This window comes from Tiliqua scincoides, chromosome 3 (assembly GCF_035046505.1).
Source record: "Tiliqua scincoides isolate rTilSci1 chromosome 3, rTilSci1.hap2, whole genome shotgun sequence".
NCBI classification, from domain to species: Eukaryota; Metazoa; Chordata; class Lepidosauria; order Squamata; family Scincidae; genus Tiliqua; species Tiliqua scincoides.
The window spans coordinates 191,566,121-191,588,675 of NC_089823.1; the positions used below are offsets into that span (position 1 = coordinate 191,566,121).

At 45.0% G+C, this 22,555-nt stretch overlaps 1 protein-coding gene across 1 annotated transcript in view; it reads right to left on the reverse strand.

The window, feature by feature from the left end:
* HPSE2 (heparanase 2 (inactive)) overlaps positions 1 to 22,555 on the reverse strand; it is a 159,213-nt gene that overhangs the window by 24,930 nt on the left and 111,728 nt on the right. The window contains exons 6-8 of the mRNA XM_066619044.1: positions 16,603 to 16,650; positions 5,786 to 5,879; positions 2,934 to 3,040 (exon numbers count right to left, since the gene is read on the reverse strand). Of these exons, the coding sequence (XP_066475141.1) occupies positions 2,934 to 3,040; positions 5,786 to 5,879; positions 16,603 to 16,650 (249 nt within the window). The remainder of the gene's footprint in view (positions 1 to 2,933; positions 3,041 to 5,785; positions 5,880 to 16,602; positions 16,651 to 22,555) is intronic.

Here is a 22,555-nt window from a genome sequence, read left to right on the forward strand (position 1 = left end):
GTAGGATTTCCCTAGACCTCATAAAGCAGCCATTCAATTTCTCCTCTGAAAAGTTTCTCCAGGGAAAGGAAATTCCACAACTTCTGGGCAGTTTGTTTCATTGTGCAAGTTGGAAAGTTTTTTCCTGTTTCTTGCTGTTCTCTGGTAAACAAATGCTCTTGGTGGAAATTTCTAATTAAGAACTTACATAACACGTATGATATACATAGTATGGAAAGTGCTTTGCAATTTTTATCCTGCAAGTGAAGCAGAGGCTTGTCCAAACTAGATGTGGGACTAGAACTCCCAGCCTTTTAAAAAGCAACTGCAATTGAGGTGGGGGAGGCACAAAATGTTTGTGGCTATATGATTTCCCTTCTACAGCTGTAATAGAAGCTTCATATATTGTGCGTGTGGGGTGGAATTTACACTGAGGAACTGCCACAAGGTGAAGGGTTAGGTCCATTCCCCTTCCCACAAGGCAAAGAGTTAGGCCCTCAATGAATATATTTGAAAAATAAAAAAGACATTTTCAAGTTTTCCATTTATGGACCTTTCATGTCATTAGGCCATCAGCCACCCAGTAAGTCCTTGGCTAAGGGGTGAATTGGAACCTAGATCTTCAGTAGCCAAATTCAGCATTCTACACAATGAGCTACAATTTAACTTTGTGCAACTCAATCCTTTCCATGCATACCAAGAATCAATCCCACTAAGTTCATGGCACTAATGGCCAAACTAAGTGCTCTTTAAGGACTGCTTGGCAACTTCCAGAGCAATCCTACACGTTTACTCAGAAGGAAGCTGCACTGTGTTCAGTAGGGATAACTCCCAGGGAAGTGTGTTTGAGACTGCAGCCTTCAGTTGTTGCAAAATATGAATGCCGATGGGAGCAAGATGGGCTGAACATGTTCTACCTATACTACATTGTTTACAGTAATTATCAAATCATTTCTGGGCTCAGTTTAAAGAAAATAACAACAACAACAACAGGTATTTATATACCGCCTTTCTTGGTCTTTATTCAAGACTTTATTCAAGGCGGTTTACATAGGCAGGCTTTTATTTAAATCCCTTATTAAATAGGGATTTTTACAATTGAAAGAAGGTTCTTTCTTTCAAGAACCACTACATTCAAGGTGTTACATTCCGATCTGGCTTCACATTCTGGCCTCCATCCTCCCACGCTCGGAACAGATGGAAATAGCTCGGCTTCAGCTTGTCAGCTGCTTCAAGGTCGCATGGTGCCGGTGGCCTCGAACTGGCGACCTTGTGGATGTTATCTTCAGGCAGACGGAGGCTCTACCCTCTAGACCAGACCTCCTGCCCAAGCCCTAAAAGCTAGGGCCAAGTTATCTTGCATTCTCCCATATGGACTGGGCTAAACCCTAAGACTGTCTGTGCTCCCTGGCCTACTGCTAGTAGATATTAGGCTGGCAGGATCCCAGGACAGGCTCTTTTCAGTGGTGGCACAGATCAGTCGCTCTGAAGAGATCTAACAGGCTCCCCATCTTTTTGCCTTTATATGACCATCAAAAACTTTTCTGTTTGGGGTTGCTCTGACATCCACAGCCTAAAGAAGGAGAAGCCATGCCTCTTGTAGATGTCACCTGCTGCCAAATTCTTCCTGGTGAACATTTTCCTGGAGGCTGTTACATCAGGCCTGCCTTAGATCTCAGTAGAACTATAACAACCTTGCTGACACTTTGAGCTGCAGTGAGAGAAAGAGAAGACAGCAGCTAGGGCCATTCTGACTTCTGTGGCCCAATGGAAGAAAGAGAGCTTAACTGGTTTTTGTTCATTATTGTATGTAAGCCGCTTTGGGAAGCTTCAGCTTGAAAAGCAGTATACAAATAAGGGCATGATCCTAACCTTGTGTTAGGCCATAAAGCACATTTGTGCCTCCTCATGTGTCAGCTGGACTGGCACAGGGATGTGCGCTGGCTCACAGAGGCTGCATCCAGCCTCCAAGCCGACACGGAAAGGGAAGATAGCATTGGTCAAGCTTGGCCAACACAGTGGTCTGGGGAGGGCAGGGAGGAGGCAGGGAGGAGGTGAAAGGGAGTCATTCTGGGGCGGGGAGAGGGTGGGCGAAGGCTGTTCCAGTGGGAGGAAGGGCTGGTACCAGCAGTTATGCCAGATCCCAATTCCGTTCCCCAAGCAGCGCAGAGCGACTCCGAGCTGCTCCGTTCTCCTAGGACTTGTGCCACCTCCTGAGGTGGCCAGCATTGGGGCTGTGGTGGCTTATCCAGGGGTAAGGGGAAGAGTTTTCCCTTACCTCCAGCTGAGCCACTTCTGGCCCCGGTCTTGTGCTGGATACAGTGCAGGTCTCCTGGCCTGCCTGTTCTAGTGCAAGACAGGATTGCTCTGCACATCAAATAAATAAACAAATGAATACATATTCTGGGAGGCATTTAAAGCATACATAGCTTTCTATCTCTTGCTGTTTCCTGTTTGTATTGTTTTGCACTGTTTTGCATTGTATTAGTAATGCAGTTTTAATAACTGATGTGCTGTTTTGTCATTATGAAGGTAATGACAAAAAAGGGTATAAATTACTTTATGAGTCTATTTTCAAATTAACTGGAAACTACACACTGATATTGCTTCTTGGCTTCACACTGCTCCCTCCCAAATATTGTTACTGGAGATTTTTTAAAAAGAGGCCACTGAGTGAGCTACATGCATTTGCATGTAAAATCGTCTAATCCAGCCCTTAGCTGCTAGCAAGTATTCATATGAGAGACAGTTTCTAGGGAATGCTTCTCATCTAATTTTGGAGAAGGAAGCAGAAACCATCCATACACTGAGGTGGATCAAGAGCCCTTATCATTTGTAGATGTTCCAGACCAAACTGCCTTGTAAGAGATAAATCAGGTAGCCTACTCTCCACTCAGAACATCTGCTGATTGGTTCTGTGTCCCACATCACCACTACATCCCCAGGTGACTCACAGGAAGCTGGCAGCATAGGAATCCGAGAGATTTGCGATGCCTCCTTCAGAGGTGGCCCCGATGCCCTCCAGCCAAATCCTTTTTCCTGGCACGTGTGCATTGACAACCTGTTACCAAAAGAAAAGGGCAGATGTGGTCAGCAGTCTTCCTGGAAAAGGTGGTACCCTATAAAATGTGATGGGTTGGGACAATTAAGGACAATGGGACGACCTGATTTTGCATGGCTGGTGTCGCTACAGGGAGTAGAAAATATAGTGAGTTCTTCAGAGGAAAGACCCTGGGCTAAAAGCAACCTTTCCTTCACCATCCATTTCCTGGCATCAACCTTCTCCAGCTCTCCCTACCTCCTGTACCACCTATACAGACAAGTTTCTTTCCTAGCTCCTACATTGCCCACCCCTTAGTGGGCTCCATGAGTCCTTCTTGCTAAACTAATCCCCTTCCCTTTGCCCCAGCCAAATGCCATAGAGTAGGTTGACCCAGAAAGCATTCCATTTTTTTCTCTACTCTTGCAAGTTGGGAGTGTTCATTTCTTCAAAGTTACCATCTCTTTATGGAGGTGGAATAATGTACGTACAACTGACATAGGACACGTACCCTATTTAAATCAGACAGGGATTGGGGAGAGAGGGAATATCTTTTTATTTCACTCTGCTTTCCTAGCCACACTAGGCTGGCATGCCATGTGGCCTCCACACAACCCTTGCCTAAACTCCCCCTTCACCACCATTCACAGCACAGGGTTCTGCAGCAGAATAGTCAGGCCACATATGGCCACAATTGCCATCAGTCTCTAGTTTAACAAGGTACCTTTAAATGTACACACATGGAAGGTTGACCGTGACCTAGCACTGAAGCAGACGACTGCTTAACACGTTATATTTTTAACATGTACGCATAAATATATGAGATATGCATGCAACACACACATTTCCCACATCTATAAATGCATGATACGCATGCACTATGGAGCTGGGATTGGCTGCAGCTCCTCGCTGTGTCTACATCTGCAACTTTTCCCATCTGAAACTTTTCCCTCCGAGTAATGTGCCCTTGCCCTAATGGTCTCCTCGGACTTGCGCCACTTCCTGAGGCAACACAAGTCCAAGGAGAATGGAGCGGCTTGAAGCCACTCAGAACTCCCCAGGAACAGGGGTTGGGATCCGCCATAACTGCTGGATCCCAGCCCAACCTCCCGCTCTCCATCCGCCCGCCCCCGGGGTTACCAGCCGTCCACGCTTCTGCCTCCCAGAACGCCTCCCTCTTGTCTCCTCCCCACCCACCGCAGAGCCTTGTGTCAGCCCAGCTGGGCCGATGCAAGGCTGGCCGCAGAAGCCGCCATGGAGGCTGGATTCAGCCTCCTTCAACCTTAGGGATTCGCTGGCACGGCTTACTCCTGAGGAGGTGCAAATATGCTTTCATGTCGTTCTCTGGATTGTTTCCCAAATCCAAAGGGTCTGATGATGACTTATATTTCTATATGAATGAACTGGACTTGCCTTTTCTGCAAATCAGGGCAAAATTTCAGCCTTGCAACTAAGTCACTTAGAGTAAGCAATATGCAGGTAGCAGCCATGACACAAACTTTTGCCGTGGCCAAAATGAGAGGAGCCTAAAATTAGAGCGATCATGGTTCTGAATATTAGATAATGGCATGTTCTGGACATAGGGTAGTTTTGGAGCAGCAAATACTGTCCCAGAAGTTTCTTACTCTACAAATAGTCAGGTCGCTGGTATCTGCAGGTACTTAAGCACCTGAAGTGATGAAATGGAGATATCAAAACAGCATCAAAGATCTCAGCCTGGGAAATGCCATCGTAACATGAGACAAATGTTGGCAGCACAGACATGCCAGGACGAGACGGCGCCAGAAAAAAAAGTGCATTAGTGTACACAAGGACATTAAAATGCCCCCTTACAGGCTTTTCAGCCTCTGCTCAAGAGAGGTAACACAGTGCTTGGTAGATCTGGTCATTATTCAGGCCTTTCCACCTGAAGGCACCATCTTGAAGCAATAAAATGAGGGGGAGAAAAGGGCTCATAACATTAATGAGTGGCACTTAGCCTAATATTGAGCTCTCTAATAGAACAGTGGTTGGGTTTTGCCCGATAGGCCAGCTGAAAAGGTTGCCCCAAATCAATACAAAGAGTTGGTTTCGCATATAAACATAAGCATCATAAACATACTCTTTATGATGACCCAAACATTTAGAGTTTATAATAGATCAAGCATTCCCACCAGATGTTTTGTGTGATCCATGTAGAGGTGTTTGAAAACTTGTACTATTTATTTTACTCCGAAGTAAGCCCATTGTGCTCAGTAAGATTTAGGCTGTAATCCTATCTTACACACCAGAAACAAGCACCTCTAGTCATTGGAAACACAGCTAAGCATGATTCTGCAGGGAAGATCCATATTCCCCATGATGTACAATGGTCCAGGGAAAGTCTCCACTTCATTCCTCCTTTTTTTTTCTTCTTCTACAGCCCTGTCTTTTCCTTTACTGAGCCTTTTGTGCGCAATAGTGCCACACTGACTACCCTACAGCTGGTGATTCCACAGTAGCCATTCCCAATGCTCCCAAGAAGACATGGCTCAGCAGACTTTTAGATGTCAGTGCCCACAAAGCATTTCCTGAACACCTTCATGTCTACTCTCGCAGCTGGTCTGACTTGAAAGCTGAGATCCTTTAGAACCCAGGAGTGACAGGTCAGAGTGAGAAAAACCCCTGCTAGGCCTGTCTAGCACTGGGCATAACCAGTCCAGACACTGCACTAAGGATGAGTTGCAAACTCCCCACCCTTGGAGACATGCTGCCCTCTTGCCCCAGCCATCCCTCACACTCACGCACTTTCTGGATTTTCCTGATCTGGTCAGAGAGTGTGTCTAACAGGCGTGTTTTCAGGAAGTCCGTCACCTTGGCCACTCGGCCATCAAGGTAGTAACTGGAATGAAAACGAGAAGGCAACAGTCAAAGAGGGGCTGCAGCTATGTGCTCTCCCTCGCCCTGGCTAAGGACCGCGCCTCTGATGCCCACATTTGGGGCTCCCCAAAAATCATTCTCTGCTCTGGTAAGGTCAGCTACTACTGATGACCTTTATCTCTTCTACTAATCTCTTCTTTCTGTGCCTCCTAGCACAGGCTATCCTTTATGCCTGGAACACACTACCTATTGTCTTCCTTTCCTCCTAAAAATCCCTCCCCGAGTCTGATCCATCACTTCAGTGAAGTCTTTCCTAAATTGCCTTAGCTTCACATTATCTGTACCTTCACTACTCATCTTTTGTCAGATTTAGACGTCTACTGCCTCCCATCCAACTTATCAAGACTATATGCTCCTTGGACAGAGACACATTTCTGTTTCTGCATGGTGCCGAGAACCACCTTTGGTGTTAAATAAATAATAAATAATAATAGAAGTAGCAGTACAGAAAATAGCATTATTTATAGTAAGTTAATAGTCTTCAAAGTTGCCCATCGTATAAGCTCTTCTACTCAGATTTGTAAATTAATTGATGGGTTAAATAAATATAAATACAGTGTTATAACCAACCTCATTTCCCTGTTCAGGGACAGAACCAAACAGGTGGGGGAAAAAGGCAATGCACAACAACATGAAGTCCCACAAAAGACTTCTGAGCCAGTCAATGTTCCAAGAGACTTGCAATGACTACAAGTTGGTCCCATCACTACTACTCCCCATTAGCTATTCTGAGTTTTCCAATGGATATGTGGAATATAAATGAATCAATAAGTAAATTACCAGTTACAATAAGTAAATTAAATTCTCTCTTTTCCCATCTCTGATAGGAAGGAAGGAACTGATGATAACTGGACAAAGGATGGGCATTCTGATATTTTCATCGGCTGAGGGAGTGCAGGAGGAGGTGCCCAAGGGGGTTCTCACCTTACAAATGGCTGGAGGGGGGAAAAGGAGGTGGGGAAGCGCTTCATAGCAATTATGAAACTCGTTGTTTTTATGGGTGGTTTTGTTGTTACTTGGGAGGGGGAAGCCTCACTGAATGACTGGCTAGAGTGGGACTACTTTTGAGTAGGGCTCCAAAGGATCGGATCATCCTGGTAAGCCTCCCAGATGCTGCACGTGACCCTCCTCCCTCTTGCTGCTTCTGTCCCTGTTGTTTCACAATCCTTCCCACCATCCTGCCCTGTTTACAGGTGGGCAGGGACAGCAGGGGAGTGAGTAAAGAGAACTCCAACACACACACACACACACCCTTCAGCAGCAGCCCCATTTTTTCCATGGCAGGCTTTTTAAGGGGGGGATTTGCCTCGTGTCCTTTAGAGTCACTAAAGCATGACTCAGCAACTCGGAAAGTGTCCCCCATTATGACTCTTTATAGAGTTGAGTAAAGTCGAGTCGAGTCAAGTTGCGGGGGCGGTGACTTGGCAACTCGACTCAAGTCAAGCCCCACTGGATTTGCCCATCCATGTAAATTACAGAAAAAGGGAGTAGGACTGGATTTAGTGCAGAAGCAATGCAGTCAGTAAATTCAGCAATGGACCTCAGCACTGGATAGATATAACCAATGGGCAAGAAATGTTCTAAATAGACTGAAAAAATAGGGAAGCTGTGCTGGTGTTAACTGGGGCATTTTCTTTCCCACCAGTAACCAATTCTTTCCGACATTTCCATTTGCTTCTATTTGAGCCTCCCTCTTTGTTCATGATGTCCATGATCCATAATCACTTTTGGTTTCATTTAAGAAGTAGGGTCCCAGAGACCCCAGAAGGTTACATGCTGCTTACTATTAAATTGAAAACACCTATAATTTCCCTGTGCGTGAGCCATGGTCATGGTGGAGCGCCAGTAACCAATATGTAGAATCACTGCTTTAAAATGATGAGAACACAGAGCATGGTTACAGAAACAAGTCCACTGTCACATCTGGTAACACAGTGGAAAGTGCAGTTTGGACAAACATGGTAGGAACTGGGTGATATAAGATAGCCAACATAGGGCCCAATCCTATCCAATTTTCCAGTGCTGGTGCAGTTGTTTCATCTTGTGGTGTTTCATCTTATGGTGGAGGGGCAGTCACTGGGGCCTTCTGAAGGTATGCGAACATGTGTTCCCTTACGATGGAACTGCATTGTGGCTACACTGGGGCTGGAATGTTGGATAGGATTGGACCTACAGTGTAAGATTTGCAGTTATACCATTTTTAATAAAGTTACTTAAATTTTGGTTACTTAAATGTAGTGCAGTGGTTCCCAAACTGTGGAGAACTTACAAGTGCCACTGATGCCCGGGCTGCCTCTTCTTCCCCACTTTCCTAGGTGCTGCCATCTTGGATTGTATGAAATCTTGCACGATCCAAGATGGCAGCACCCGGAAGAGGCGGGAAGAAGACGCCACCGCAAAAGAAGGGCACTATGACCACAGTACGTTTAGGAATCATTGACCTAGTGGGTCATGCTGCTTGCCAAGAGCAGTCTATCAGGCCTGTGAGCAAAACAAAAAATGCATAAATAATCAGGACAAATTTGTCTGTTTTAGAGTGAGTGAGAAATATTATTTTCCTAGTGTGAGACAAAAAGACATGAAAGAATTATATATTATATCTCATTGCAGGAAGGCATCCAACTTGTTTCTTCACTCAGTTTTTCCTAAGATGTTTTGGTTCCATTCTCATTTTTAGTTTAGGAGATCAGGGAATTGCAATAAGCAGAGAATTACACTTAACCAAAAAAATAACTTTTTCCTAAGTGTTCAGAGAGCTTCCCATACATTATGTCAGTAACCCTCTAAAGTGGACCACCTCTTCTCTAATACCCATATAACAGAAGGAGGTGGGGTGGGAAGACAGTGGCTAAATGACAGTAGCTCATCTAAGACCTTCCACAGACTATGGTTGAACTGAGATTTGCCTTGGAGACTTCTAGTTCACAGATCATGCTCTAAACCACCATATAGCATTTATCTTCTAGCAGCAGCACATCCTAAACCTTTACAAAACTCATACAAAATTGAGATCTGTCATACAAGAAGAAAAACACAAGGCCCCCCAAATGTATATGAAAAAGTACAGTCTCTTTAATATCATAGGAGAAAATGCAGCACCACCTGGTCAATGTACAGTCTGACAATTGTACAATAATGAAATAGTGAAACACAAATGAATCAAAATGAAAAAATTACAATCTCAAAGCTGTGTTCTACAGTCTAGCAATTGCATATTTGCTAGGCTGCCATACTTTCATATCTGTACGGGTATACTTGTTCAGGTAAGTGCCTGTCACCTGGCAAACAATTTCCCAAATCCGTTTCTTTGATGTCTTATTCACTAAGTGGTGCTAAGCACTCTTCAGACATTTCAGATGCTCTCCACCTGGCCCCTGTACAATAGCTGCTTTCCTGTGTCTGCTTTGGTGTGATGACTCACATTTCATATTAAAATAATCCTATTTCCTCTGCAGATTCCTCTTATAGAAGCCTGTTTTCTATAAGATGGGGGTGGTGTTTTCTCAGTGAGTTAGTATCTATCCTGGAGAGGACATAAACCTTAGAGACCTATGGAAAGAGTCTCCCTCCCCACACCTGGCCAGTTTCTTTTTTACCAGGAGGCCACTTTCTTCTCTGACGATTTCAGACCTCATTGATAAATTAAAGATCAATAAGTCACCGGGCCCTGATGGCATCCACCCAAGAGTTATTAAGGAATTGAAGAATGAAGTTGCAGACCTCTTGACTAAGGTATGCAACTTGTCCCTCAAAACGGCCATGGTGCCAGAAGATTGGAGGATAGCAAATGTCACGCCTATTTTTAAAAAGGGAAAGAGGGGGGACCCGGGAAACTATAGGCCGGTCAGCCTAACATCCATACCAGGTAAGATGGTGGAATGGCTCATCAAAGATAGGATCTCAAAACACATAGACGAACAGGCCTTGCTGAGGGAGAGTCAGCATGGCTTCTGTAAGGGTAAGTCTTGCCTCACAAACCTTATAGAATTCTTTGAAAAGGTCAACAGGCATGTGGATGCAGGAGAACCCGTGGACATCATATATCTGGACTTTCAGAAGGCATTTGACAAGGTCCCTCACCAAAGGCTACTGAAAAAACTCCACAGTCAGGGAATTAGAGGACAGGTCCTCTCGTGGATTGAGAACTGGTTGGAGGCCAGGAAGCAGAGAGTGGGTGTCAATGGGCAATTTTCACAATGGAGAGAGGTGAAAAGCGGTGTGCCCCAAGGATCTGTCCTGGGACCGGTGCTTTTCAACCTCTTCATAAATGACCTGGAGACAGGGTTGAGCAGTGAAGTGGCTAAGTTTGCAGACGACACCAAACTTTTCCGAATGGTGAAGACCAGAAGTGATTGTGAGGAGCTCCAGAAGGATCTCTCCAGACTGGCAGAATGGGCAGCAAAATGGCAGATGCGCTTCAATGTCAGTAAGTGTAAAGTCATGCACATTGGGGCAAAAAATCAAAACTTTAGATATAGGTTGATGGGTTCTGAGCTGTCTATGACAGATCAGGAGAGAGATCTTGGGGTGGTGGTGGACAGGTCGATGAAAGTGTCGACCCAATGTGCGGCGGCAGTGAAGAAGGCCAATTCTATGCTTGGGATCATTAGGAAGGGTATTGAGAACAAAACGGCTAGTATTATAATGCCGTTGTACAAATCGATGGTAAGGCCACACCTGGAGTATTGTGTCCAGTTCTGGTCGCCGCATCTCAAAAAAGACATAGTGGAAATGGAAAAGGTGCAAAAGAGAGCGACTAAGATGATTACGGGGCTGGGGCACCTTCCTTATGAGGAAAGGCTGCGGTGTTTGGGCCTCTTCAGCCTAGAAAAGAGACGCCTGAGGGGGGACATGATTGAGACATACAAAATTATGCAGGGGATGGACAGAGTGGATAGGGAGATGCTCTTTACACTCTCACATAATACCAGAACCAGGGGACATCCACTAAAATTGAGTGTTGGGCGGGTTAGGACAGACAAAAGAAAATATTTCTTTACTCAGCGTGTGGTCGGTCTGTGGAACTCCTTGCCACAGGATGTGGTGATGGCGTCTAGCCTAGACGCCTTTAAAAGGGGATTGGACAAGTTTCTGGAGGAAAAATCCATTATGGGGTACAAGCCATGATGTGTATGTGCAACCTCCTGATTTTAGAAATGGGTTATGTCAGAATGCCAGATGCAAGGGAGGGCACCAGGATGAGTTCTCTTGTTATCTGGTGTGCTCCCTGGGGCATTTGGTGGGCCGCTGTGAGATACAGGAAGCTGGACTAGATAGGCCTATGGCCTGATCCAGTGGGGCTGTTCTTATGTTCTTATGACGGGCAAGGTGAGCATGTAGCAATTTTTCTTTTCAGAAATTACTTCAGCTATTTAAAAAAAGTGTTCTCTAACAACTAAGAAGCAAGGTCACTTGGCCTGATCCACACCATATCACCAAATAATAAAAGTACTTACAATGCTTTCCTTTGAAAACTTCTTGTTATAAATGCTGATTTCCCCTATAGTAAACATTTGCTTCAATTTGTTTACTACAAGCAGGCTGTGCTTGAAGATAGATTTTACACTTCATCCTACCCTAATCATGCATGGATTCATGCTACTAAGAGTGCAATTCTATCTTGCGCTGGAACAGCCAAGCCAGGAGGCTTGCACTGCATCCAGCACAAGATAGGGCTCCACACTGGCTCAGCTGACGGTAAGGAGAAACTCTTCCCCTTACCCCCAGGTAAGCCACTGCAGCCCCTATGGCTCTCCTTGGACTTGCACCACCTCCTGAGGTGGCACAAGTCCAAGGAGAGTGGAGTGGCTTGAAACCGCTCCACACTTCTCAGGAACGGGGGTTGGGTTCCATCATAACAGCTGGATCCCAGCCCCGTCTCCTGCTCCCTACCAGCCCCCTGGGCCACCCCCGGCCTCGGAACGTTTTCCTCCCGCCTCCTCCCCACCCACCCCAGAGCTTTGTGTTGGCTGAGCTCAGCTGACACAAGGCTTACTTCATAAGCAGCCATGGAGGCTGGATACAATCTCCGTGTGCCAGCACATCTCCGTGCACTGGCGTGGCTTGCTCTAGAGGAAGTGCAAATGTGCTTTAAGGGACTTGCGCAAGCCTAAGCCCTAGTTAGGATTGCACTGCACGAGTCTGGGAGTTGCCTAGGTACAAAGAGAGTTCCTTGTCAGTGTCCCTGTAAGGAACATTCCACATGCGGGGGGGGGGGAGGTATGGTTGAGAATATCTTTTGACAGAGAGCCCCAATCCCGTGAATGATCAGCTGGTAGCAGTTTACTGAGATGCAGGGAGATCTCTCCTGAGATGCTTTTGAGGGTGGCAGAATCCCCATTGTGACCCTAGCCTACACACAACCATACCTTTCAGACAGCAGCCACAATTAGTGGCTCAGATGTATTAGCTTCAGATGGGATTTAATGAGCAGAGTTTGATGGCTTCAGAGCAGCTGGTTTTGCTTTACTCCTCTTTATTGTAGAAGAACCTTTGCCCTATTATCTGACCCCTCCTTTTATTTCAGTTAATTGAATTAAAGCTACTTTCCAACACTCAGGAATTTCCAAATCCACTCTTGCTCCAGGAAGGCCTGCTTGGAATTAGAGCTCCATCACCTCCTCTCCTCATCTCAGTCCTCCCCCAGGTTTTATGTCACTCTTAGTGGAAGGGGAGACAGGCGCCTTCCTGCTACAGCTACTGGACTGGGCATAGGGTTGCCAACTCAGACTGAAGCTATTTGGAGATTTTTTTTTTTTTTAAACATGATACAATGTTAGAAATTCCTGAAGATTCTGTCAAAATCTTCAGGGTTGCTTCCAATGGTTACCAGGAGATTGATGCTGATTCCAGGAGATTGTTGGTCAATTCTAAAGTCAATTCTAACTGGGTATAATACATGTGATGAGAGATAGAGGGTGCTTACACACCAGCCTCACCTCTCTTCCCTTCTGGATATTGATACAATTTGCTCACTCTTTTAATTTTCTCATGAGCATACCTCCTCCGACACATACACAGACACACACTCCAGGTTTCATCCATTTTACAACTGCTGGGTATTAATGATTTTTGGATCCTGTTTTTGGAACTTATTTTGTTGCCGTCTGGAAGCAGCCACAATCTCAGGCATTCTGTGAGGCTTCTGGAGAAACTATGGAAAGCTCTGTAAGGATGGGCTTTGTCAGTGATAGGCACTAATCACCAGGGATGGGCAAATCCAGCACAGCTTGACTCGAGTAGAGTCACAAGTCGCCGCCCTCCTCCCCCACGATTCAACTCAAAAACGAATCAGATATGCCAGATCCTGACCCTGTTCCTGAACAGCCCAGGGCAGTCTCAGGCTGCTCGGATTTGCGCCATCTCATCAGTGGCGCAGATCCTAGTAGGCCCATTGGGACTGCTGCAGTATGACACGGGGTAAGGGGAAACATTTCCCCTTGCCCTGGGCTGGCCGGCAGTCAGCCCTAAACTTGTGCTGGATACATGCTGGTCTGCCTGTTTCCAGGGTAAGTTAGGATTGCGCTCTTAAGCAGGATCCAGGACCTGTATCTAGTACCTCAAATCCAGGATACAGTACCTTGCCTGAGTTTAAATGCTGGCCTAGAAGAGTTTTAAGATCCTTTTTTATTTTACTGTGCTTCACATTCTGTGTCAGACAACAAAGAGATCTGAAAACCTACCCCCACAAACAGCCAAAATCATGGGGGGGGGGGGTTAATGAAAGGGCTTTCTTCCTCACATGAGTCTAGAGAGATAACTACCATGCTTTCAAAATCTCTGGAACCAAGGGATGGTATTATCACCACCAGTGGAACATCCCCAGGACTCCTGGAAGGCTTGGGGAACAGGATCTTTATGGCAGAAACAGTCATAGAAGTCAGGACCATCTCTGAACAACCTCATTCTGAGGAAGCCAGTATATGATGACACAGCAACACCACGGTTCCCAGGCTAAGAGAATATCACTAATGGGCATTTAATCCCTGTCTGCCTCAAGGCCATTTCGTTAGGCACCAGACACAGTAACATGAGCAACCACTTCTTCAAGGGCCCTTGTCTACAAACCTCATTACAACTATTCACATTGCTACAACATAATTCCTGTGGCTGCAAATTAAAAGAGTAAAACCCAGCAGTCTGATCAGGTTGCCTTCAGTGACACAACCAAATTTGGGCAACAAAATCCAATTCCAGCCAGATAAAGTGCTACATGTACCTCTTTCCATAGACATCACATGGTACCATCAGAGAGTAGAGGTATTGATTTCTGCAAAGGACACTTGGGAGTTGTGAAACTGCTCTGAGTGCAACTCCCTATTCTGGTTCCCCTCTCCCCCATCATTTTTCTTTTTATGTCCATAATTCTAATTCTACTGATCCGGCACTGACTGCAATTACACTCAGCTCAGGGGCAACACTAATCCTGTGCATCAAGTTTTTTTCAGAACAGTGAGCTACAGGTAATGCAAACAGATGATTTATTGTTGTTATTATTAAAGCTACAGAGAGGCGCTGTATCTGCAGATCCTGTATCTGCGGATTAGGACCACACACCTCCATTCCTCCCCCTGCATGCCCCCTTGCCTCCGGAGGGTCCTCTGAGCCCACAGACATTCATCTGTGGCTCTGCCATTTATCTGAGAAATTTATATTCCGCCTTTCCCATGCTGAAGCAAATGCCCAAGGTGGCTTACAAATCTCCATAGTAGAGTACAAAGGAGTTTTTACAATAATTGTTCTAGGGGCAGCTCACAGAACCATTCTCTTCCAGATGAAATCCTTCACAGCAGGAAGGTCCTTACATCTGCCTCCCAATCTTCCAGCAGGATCAGTTTCAAGCTGGCCAACAGCTGCTGTAAACAGCAACTCCTCCTGGCTCTATAATCTTGTGACAGCATTACCAGCTTTTAGTCTCCCATCCAAAATTCAACCAGAACCATTCCTGCTTAGCATTCTTCAGGCAGCCTTCTACTTAACCCACTAGATCAGTATTAACCCACTTAATTAACCCACTTAATTAACCCACTAAATTAACCCACTAAATTAACCCACTTAACCCACTTAATTAACCCACTAAGTATTAACCCACTTAATTAACCCACTTAACCCACTACAGATGCTGCAGTATTAACAAAAGCCACAACTTCCAGTTTCTCCGTGAAACTGGAAGTGATATTTTTAATGCCTTATTAGGCATTAGGAGGCTGGGGGGGGCACGCATGGGGGCCCTGCAGATAAGTTGATATCCCTTCAGGGCTCCCCCAGGCCTCCTAATGCCTTATAAGGCATTAAAAATGTCGGTTCTGGTTTCACAGAGAAATTCGAAGTCGCATTTTTTAAACTGCTAGGCTCAGTCTGAGCGCAGAAGAGGCCGCGGACAGATGTCTGTGGCTTCTTCTGGGCTCAGAGGACACTCCGGAAGCAAAAGGAGAAGAGCTCCCCTCAGCTCTGGAGGTTGGCGGAGGCAATTTGTAATTTCATGTAACTGCAAGGGATTCCAGAACGTAACTCCCACAGATACACGGGCATGCCTGGATTTATATACCACTTTTCAACAAAGTTCAGAAAATTTACAGAGAAAAATCAAATAACTAAAAAGCACCTTGTCCCAAAAGGGCACATAATCTTAAAAATGCAGCAGAACACCAGCAAACAGACATTAGAAAAGACACTGCATTGGGTGAAGAGGGAAAGTTACTCTTCGCCCGCTAAATATAAGAGTGCCAATTGCAAAGTGCCTCTTTGCTCCATTAGGAGGGCACCTGTGGCCTTATGTTGCCCTACGAAACATTCACCACATAGCAGGTCTCTGAGAGTAAATGACCCCTCTGCCACAGCGGACAGCAGGAGAGTGCTGTGTGATTGCACCCATCTGCCTTGTGTTGAGACTGAAGCATGTAAGTGCTAAACATCACTTAGGATCATACTTAACCTACTCTGAGCTTTACACAATAGACATTCTGACACAAAACAGCACGGGTGACAGTGGCGGGCCTGGGGTGGGGCAGGGGGGCAAATGCCCCAGGCGCTGCGCTCACTGCACATTTGCTGTGCCCCCACTGCTGCTGCCTCTGGCTGCCGTGCCGCCATGCCTGCCCATCTGAGCCGTTCCATGGGCAGGCGCGACTCTGCACAATGCTCATCAGCAAGTGAGAAGCCTTCTGAGGCTTCTCCAGCTGTTTTAAGCAATACTTCTGGTTTCATTAGGAAACTGAAAGTATTGTTTAAAACAGTGGAGGAAGCCTCAGAAGGCTTCTCGCCTGCTGCTGAATGTCACACAAGGTGGTTATGCCTTGGTGAGTATCCTGGGGAGGGGGGGCAGCGTGCTGGGGGGGTATTTTGCAGACCTGCCCCGGGTTGTAACGAGGGCAGGTCCGCTACTGATGAGTGAGCACTAGGGTTCCTCTCTTCAAGCATAGGTGCTGCTGCTTCCCAAGGGTTTGTCTTTCCACATAAATATAAGAAGCCATTGTTGACCAGCCACATGACCTCCTTTCCAGGAAGAGAATGGATGGAACAGAATGGAGAGGGTGGTCTCAAGGATTCACTCTCATTCCCATTGCACAGAATCCTGACCAAGTTCAGTTTTGGTTTCCAGCTCAAATTATTCCTCATAGTCATATGGTTAGCAATACTAGTATTTCATATAGGAAGGAAAAAAAGAAAGACAAAGAAATACTTACTGTTGCCAGGTAACAGCATCCACTGTGTTGCCTGCCACCTTCATGAACCTGTGAGATACAGAATATATGTGAGCTTCTGGGCATGAGAAGAGTTCATATATCTATGCACACCACCACCCCTCAATAAGTCCAAGTATGACCCACAGTTCTTCTTCTTCCCAATACCACGTCATTACTGAATCACTGGGCTTTTGTCAGAGCCTAACTTGGAAGTGAATTAAGTTAAATGGGCAGTTAAATGGGCAGGAGGTCTGGTCTAGAGGGTAGAGCCTCCGTCTGCCTGAAGATAACATCCACAAGGTCGCCAGTTCGAGGCCACCGGCACCGTGCAACCTTGGAGCAGCTGACAAGCTGAAGCCGAGCAATTCCATCTGCTCTGAGCGTGGGAGGATGGAGGCCAGAATGTGAAGCCAGATCGGAATGAAACACCTTGAATGTAGTCATTCTTGAAAGAAAGAACCTTCTTTGAAATTGTAAAAACCCCTATTTAATAGGGATTTAATAAAGCCTGCCTATGTAAACCGCCTTGAATAAAGTCTTGAATAAAGACCAAGAAAGGCGGTATATAAATACCTGTTGTTGTTGTTGTTGTTGTTGTTGTTGTTGTTGTTGTTGTTATTATTAAATGCACCATAGCCAATACTCATTTTTACTGTGTTCTAATCTGAAAGCATTTTTTTTAAAGAAGCACCTGCTCTAGATTGAGCCCACTGGTGCAGTTCTCACTAAATGAGTGGGCAAGAGTTTTACCCAAGACCTGTGTTTTACCCAAGACCTGTGTCCTTAGAGAATACCTAATCTGAAGGGTCCAAGCATGATACATACTACCCTTCTAGAAAGTCTATATGCCAAGAGCTCTGAAAGTATAATCCCTATTAATAGTCACCTGAAAAGCAAAGCTTAAATTGGGTGTTCCATTTGTGCCCAATATGGCCTTGTTATCGAGCACCAGCACATATGTCTTTGTAGCTTGATGATGGGCACATGGCACACACATCAAGAATCAAAATACCATGGAATCCATTATTACAAATAATGCAAATTTACATGGATTTATAGTGCATACAACATAGTTTTCAGCCAGCAACACATCTCACACAACAACAAGAAGGGTTGGATGTTTTCTCCCCAATTCTGCCAGCTTGAGTTCTGTACATGACAGGAACTACTATTCCATGCTGAGAACAAGCTTGTACTTGTTGCTCAATTTATTTTGACAGTACTATTTTGATTTAGCAAAGACTAGGGCAGAAAAAGCCAAAGAATGAAGCCACGTGTAGGGCAGGGACCATAAGAGAAGGGTGGACCAAGGAGTTCCTGTTCCTAAAACCCCTTTTAGTGCTTGAGAGTGCAGCAAACATCGCCTGCCTATTTTTCAACCAAGATAATTGCCTTGTCCCCTAAAATGGAAGCTGTGGATTTGTAACTTGAAAAAGGCCTTCATAATTGGCAAACTCCTGCAGCTGTATCTCATTAAACAAGCGCTATCTCTCAAATTATGCTAATGTTGGCACACACTTTAGTTCATGCATGTGTATGAAACCCACAGATCAGATACCGTAGTTCAACCACTATCATTATTCAAACAGCAGAGGACAACTGGAATTGAGGCCTGACATCTATTTAGGGCTGCTGCCCTTAAAGCCCCCAAACCTGCCTCATCCCCTTGATTGTTCTAGGAAAGGCAGATAAAACCATTATTTCTTTTACCTCAAAGAATCTGCACAAATTGGGTCATTCATCTAATGCAATTTTCCGCTCTTTGCTGTGTGCCGAAAGAGCGCATGACTGAAGCAGAAGAAAACATGCTATGTCTACATTCCCTGCAAGCAAGGATGAAAAAGGTTAATTTTCAGTCCAGAGAAATGCCTTTAATAAAAGACATGGGGGATTTCAGTCTCAACTTTAATATTTAAATATCACTACCCATCTGAACTTTCACCCATTGCTACTTCTCTTTCTTTCAAAGGAGGATCATGCTTTAAAAAAAATTCTGGATTACAGTGTTTCTAAATAGAATGTACACCACTTACAGTGCAATCCAATGCATGACTACTCAGAACTAAGTCCCAGTGGGTTCAATGGTCTTACTCCCAGGAAATGTGACTGCAGCTTTATCCCTCATATTCATATACTAGAACAGACCACCGCATGATGAATCCTGTGAACGTGCCTTATGGCACATTTGTAACTGTGGACCGCGCCGCACAGGATTGGGCTCTGAGGCGACTACTTCAGTTGGTCTCATGGTTGGGCCAGCCCTGGCACCGACATTACTGTATTCTAGCAGAGGCCAAAGCCATGCTGTAGCATGGTCTTGTTACTCTGAATGTTTTGGATATATTGCTGGTGCTAATTCAACCCAGGCTGGCATCTTCCTATTTTTGCAAAAGCATCACATTGCTTATTAGCTGAACATTTCTGAACATTATTGTTGAGTACAAACATTTTTCACCAGTGCAGATCAGGAAGCTATTTCCTCATTCAGCAGAATTTTCGTCTCTTCTGATAGGCAATATTTTACATTTGTTTTCATTGAATTTCAATGGTTTCCCACTCAGTTGTCGAAAAAAAAGATGATTGCTTTGAATTCAACTTCTGTCCTCCAAAGTGTCTGAAGTGCCGCTCAACCTTGTGTGCTCTGAACCTTCAGCTATGATACAAAACAGGAAAAGTGGTACTCTGCTAAGAGGACCAGCCTCTGTCAGCATGAGAGCAGACAGAGTCCTGCCTTATATAGACCAATTCATCAGGCAGGAGAACACAAACTAAGGACAGCTTCTCAGTCTTAAAATTCCCTACAAGTACGTTGGTAGGATCATGCCAATATGTTGCATCTCCCCTATTTCCACCTTGCCTGGTGATGGTTCTTGCTCTGTGGAGAGCCTACTAGTGATAATATATTTACACATACAAATTAGATAATTCTTTGAATGACAGAAATAGCATTCAGATGGGGAGCCTAGTGCTATATCAAGTACCCAGCTGGAACCAATTGGGCAAGCACTCGGCCAGATGATTCATCTGCCCATGTTTTGGGAATGCAAACAAGGCACTGTCATGATATCAGCTGATCCAATAAAATATACTCACTTTTCCCATTTTTGCCTCTCTTGTTCTCTGGCAGCAATGCGGCATAACCCAAACATTTGTTATCCAAATGGGATAACTAATTAAAGAACACATTACTGTGCAACCTCCTAATTGAGATAATCAATCTAATTTGAATGTACGTAACCATTTGTTTTTCTACTTGATGCTCTTTCCTTCTGCTTTATAATATGCACGTTAGAATTTGCACCCTTGAAATGGTATGGAAAGCCTTCCTAAAACAGGCATACAAATACACGTCATATTGGCCTAAAGTTTGCTAGCTTGGTTTTCCCTATTGTCATCTTTATAAACCTATGGTAAATACTAGCAATTACCCTGTTTTCCCACAAGTGCTTAAAACGGATTGATTTATAACCCATTCTAAACTTCCAGGGTAAAAGTCAGACTAATGGGTCTATAACTCCTCAAGTTCTCCTTTCTTGCCTCTTAAATATAGATGTTATATACTTGCCCTCCTCTATTCTTCCGCGACTTCTTCTTTTGTCAACAAGGACTCAGAGATAACTGCAAGGATCCCATGAGATTGCTTCAGTACTTGATGGTTATTCTTTGATGTGTGCTTTTCTCTCCTGACCCACATCTGTTTTCCCTCCTTGTTTGTCATGTATCTACTATAAAGAGCACACCAGTCTACAGAGTGCAGCTTATGTGTCAGAGGAGAAGGATGTGAATTGGCAAGCAGGGAAGAATGATCCCAGACCATTCCCCTTCAATTAGACCTTAAAGGGTGAACAAAAGGGCCATTTCACATGCCATAGAAATTAGCAGGTACACTTTTGTATCCCTCAACAGTATTCAATGTAATGTGCAAGAAACATACTAATCATTTTTACCATGTGCATACTGTACATATATGCCATGGGGGCACAGGGCCAGTCACAGTTTCCTGTCGCATGTTACACATGAACAAAAAAGATTAGTACGGCTCTCGCATGTTACAGGGCCAGCATGGGCATATACAATACACAGATGTGTGATGGCTCTGTGACATGTTAAATTGTCCTTAATTAGGAATTTCTGGGAGAAAATATGCCTCGTCTTGTTCAGGGTTTTGTACTGAGAGTTTTATCTTCAGTGTCTAGCTCAGTTGTCTAGCTCTGATTTTATTTATTTATTGCCAACAGGTCTACCACTGATATGGTCTTCTCCCTTAGACAGCTGCAGGAGAAATGCAGGGAACGACAGCCACTCTTTATAGCCTTCATAGATCTCACGAAGGCTTTCGACCTGGTCAGCAGGGACGGCCTCTTCAAGATTCTCCCCAAGACTGGATGTCCACCCAGGCTCCTCAGCATCATCAGGACTTTCCACGAGGACATGAAGGGCACTGTTGTCTTCGATGGCTCCACATCAGACCCCTTTGACATCCGAAGTGGAGTGAAATAGGGCTGTGTTCTTGCACCGACCTTGTTTGGGATTTTCTTCGCTGTCCTGCTGAAGCAAGCCTTTGGAACTGCAACAGAAGGCATCTATCCCCAGACCAGATCAGACGGAAAGCTCTTCAACCTCTCCAGACTGAGAGCAAAGTCCAAAGTTCAGCTGAAATATCTGCTTGACTTCCTCTTTGCTGAAGATGCAGCTGTCACCACCCACTCTGTCAAAGATCTCCAGCAGGTCATGAATTGTTTTAGCAAGGCCTGCCAAGACTTTGAACTGACAATCAGCCTGAAGAAAACACAGGTCATGGTTCAGGATGTGGACTCACCTCCCTGCATTGCAATCTCTGCGCATGAACTGGAGGTTGTCCATGACTTTGTGTCCCTTGGCTCAACACTCTTTCCGACACTCTCTGACACTCTTTCTCTTGATACTGAGCTAAACAAACGCATCGGTAAAGCAGCTACCACATTTTCCAGACTCACAAAGAGAGTATGATCCAACAAGAAGCTGACAGAACATACCAAGATCCAGGTCTACAGAGCTTGCATCTTGAGTACACTTCTGTACTGCAGTGAGTCATGGACTCTTCGCACACGACAGGAGAGGAAGCTGAACGCTTTCCACATATGCTGCCTCCGATGCATCCTAGGTATCACCTGGCAGGACAAAGTTCTGCTGGAATTTCTAGCATGTATACACTGCTGAAACAGAGACGCCTGTGTTGGCTTGGTCAAGTCGTGAGACATGAGAATGAGAATGGACGATGGCCAGATCTCAAAGGATCTCCTCTATGGAGAACTCGTGCAGGGAAAGCACCCTACAGGTAGACCACAGCTGCGATACAAGGACATCTGCAAGAGGGATCTGAAGGCCTTAGGACTGGACCTCAACAGATGGGAAACCTTGTCCTCTGAGCGTCCCGCTTGTAGACAGGCTGTGCAGCATGGCCTCCCCCAGTTTGAAGAGTCACTTGGCCAACAGACAGGCAAAGAGGCAAAGAAGGAAGGCCCATAGCCAGGGAGACAGACCAGGGTCAGACTACACTTGCTCCCAGTGTGGAAGGGATTGTCACTCCAAAATCGGCCTTTTCAGCCACACTAGATGCTGTTTCAGAACTACCATTCAGAGCGCGATACCATAGTCTTTTGAGACTGAAGGTTGCCAACAACAACAATTTATAGGATTTGTTATTCAGCCTTTCCAATCCTAATGAAGAAGCTCAAGACAACTCACAGAGATAAAAACAAAAATAAAGCATGCAAGTAAACAACAAACATACAATAACGAAACAGTGCAGCACACAGAAAAATTAACCACGGGTCAATTGAAATACAAAGGTCTTTACATCCCTAAAAAGTGCTTGATAAAAAAAAAATAAATCACTACCTACTTCACACATCTGATGAAACAGCTTGCTACCTATTAACTAGGATCAGTTTATATTAAGAGGCCCAACTCT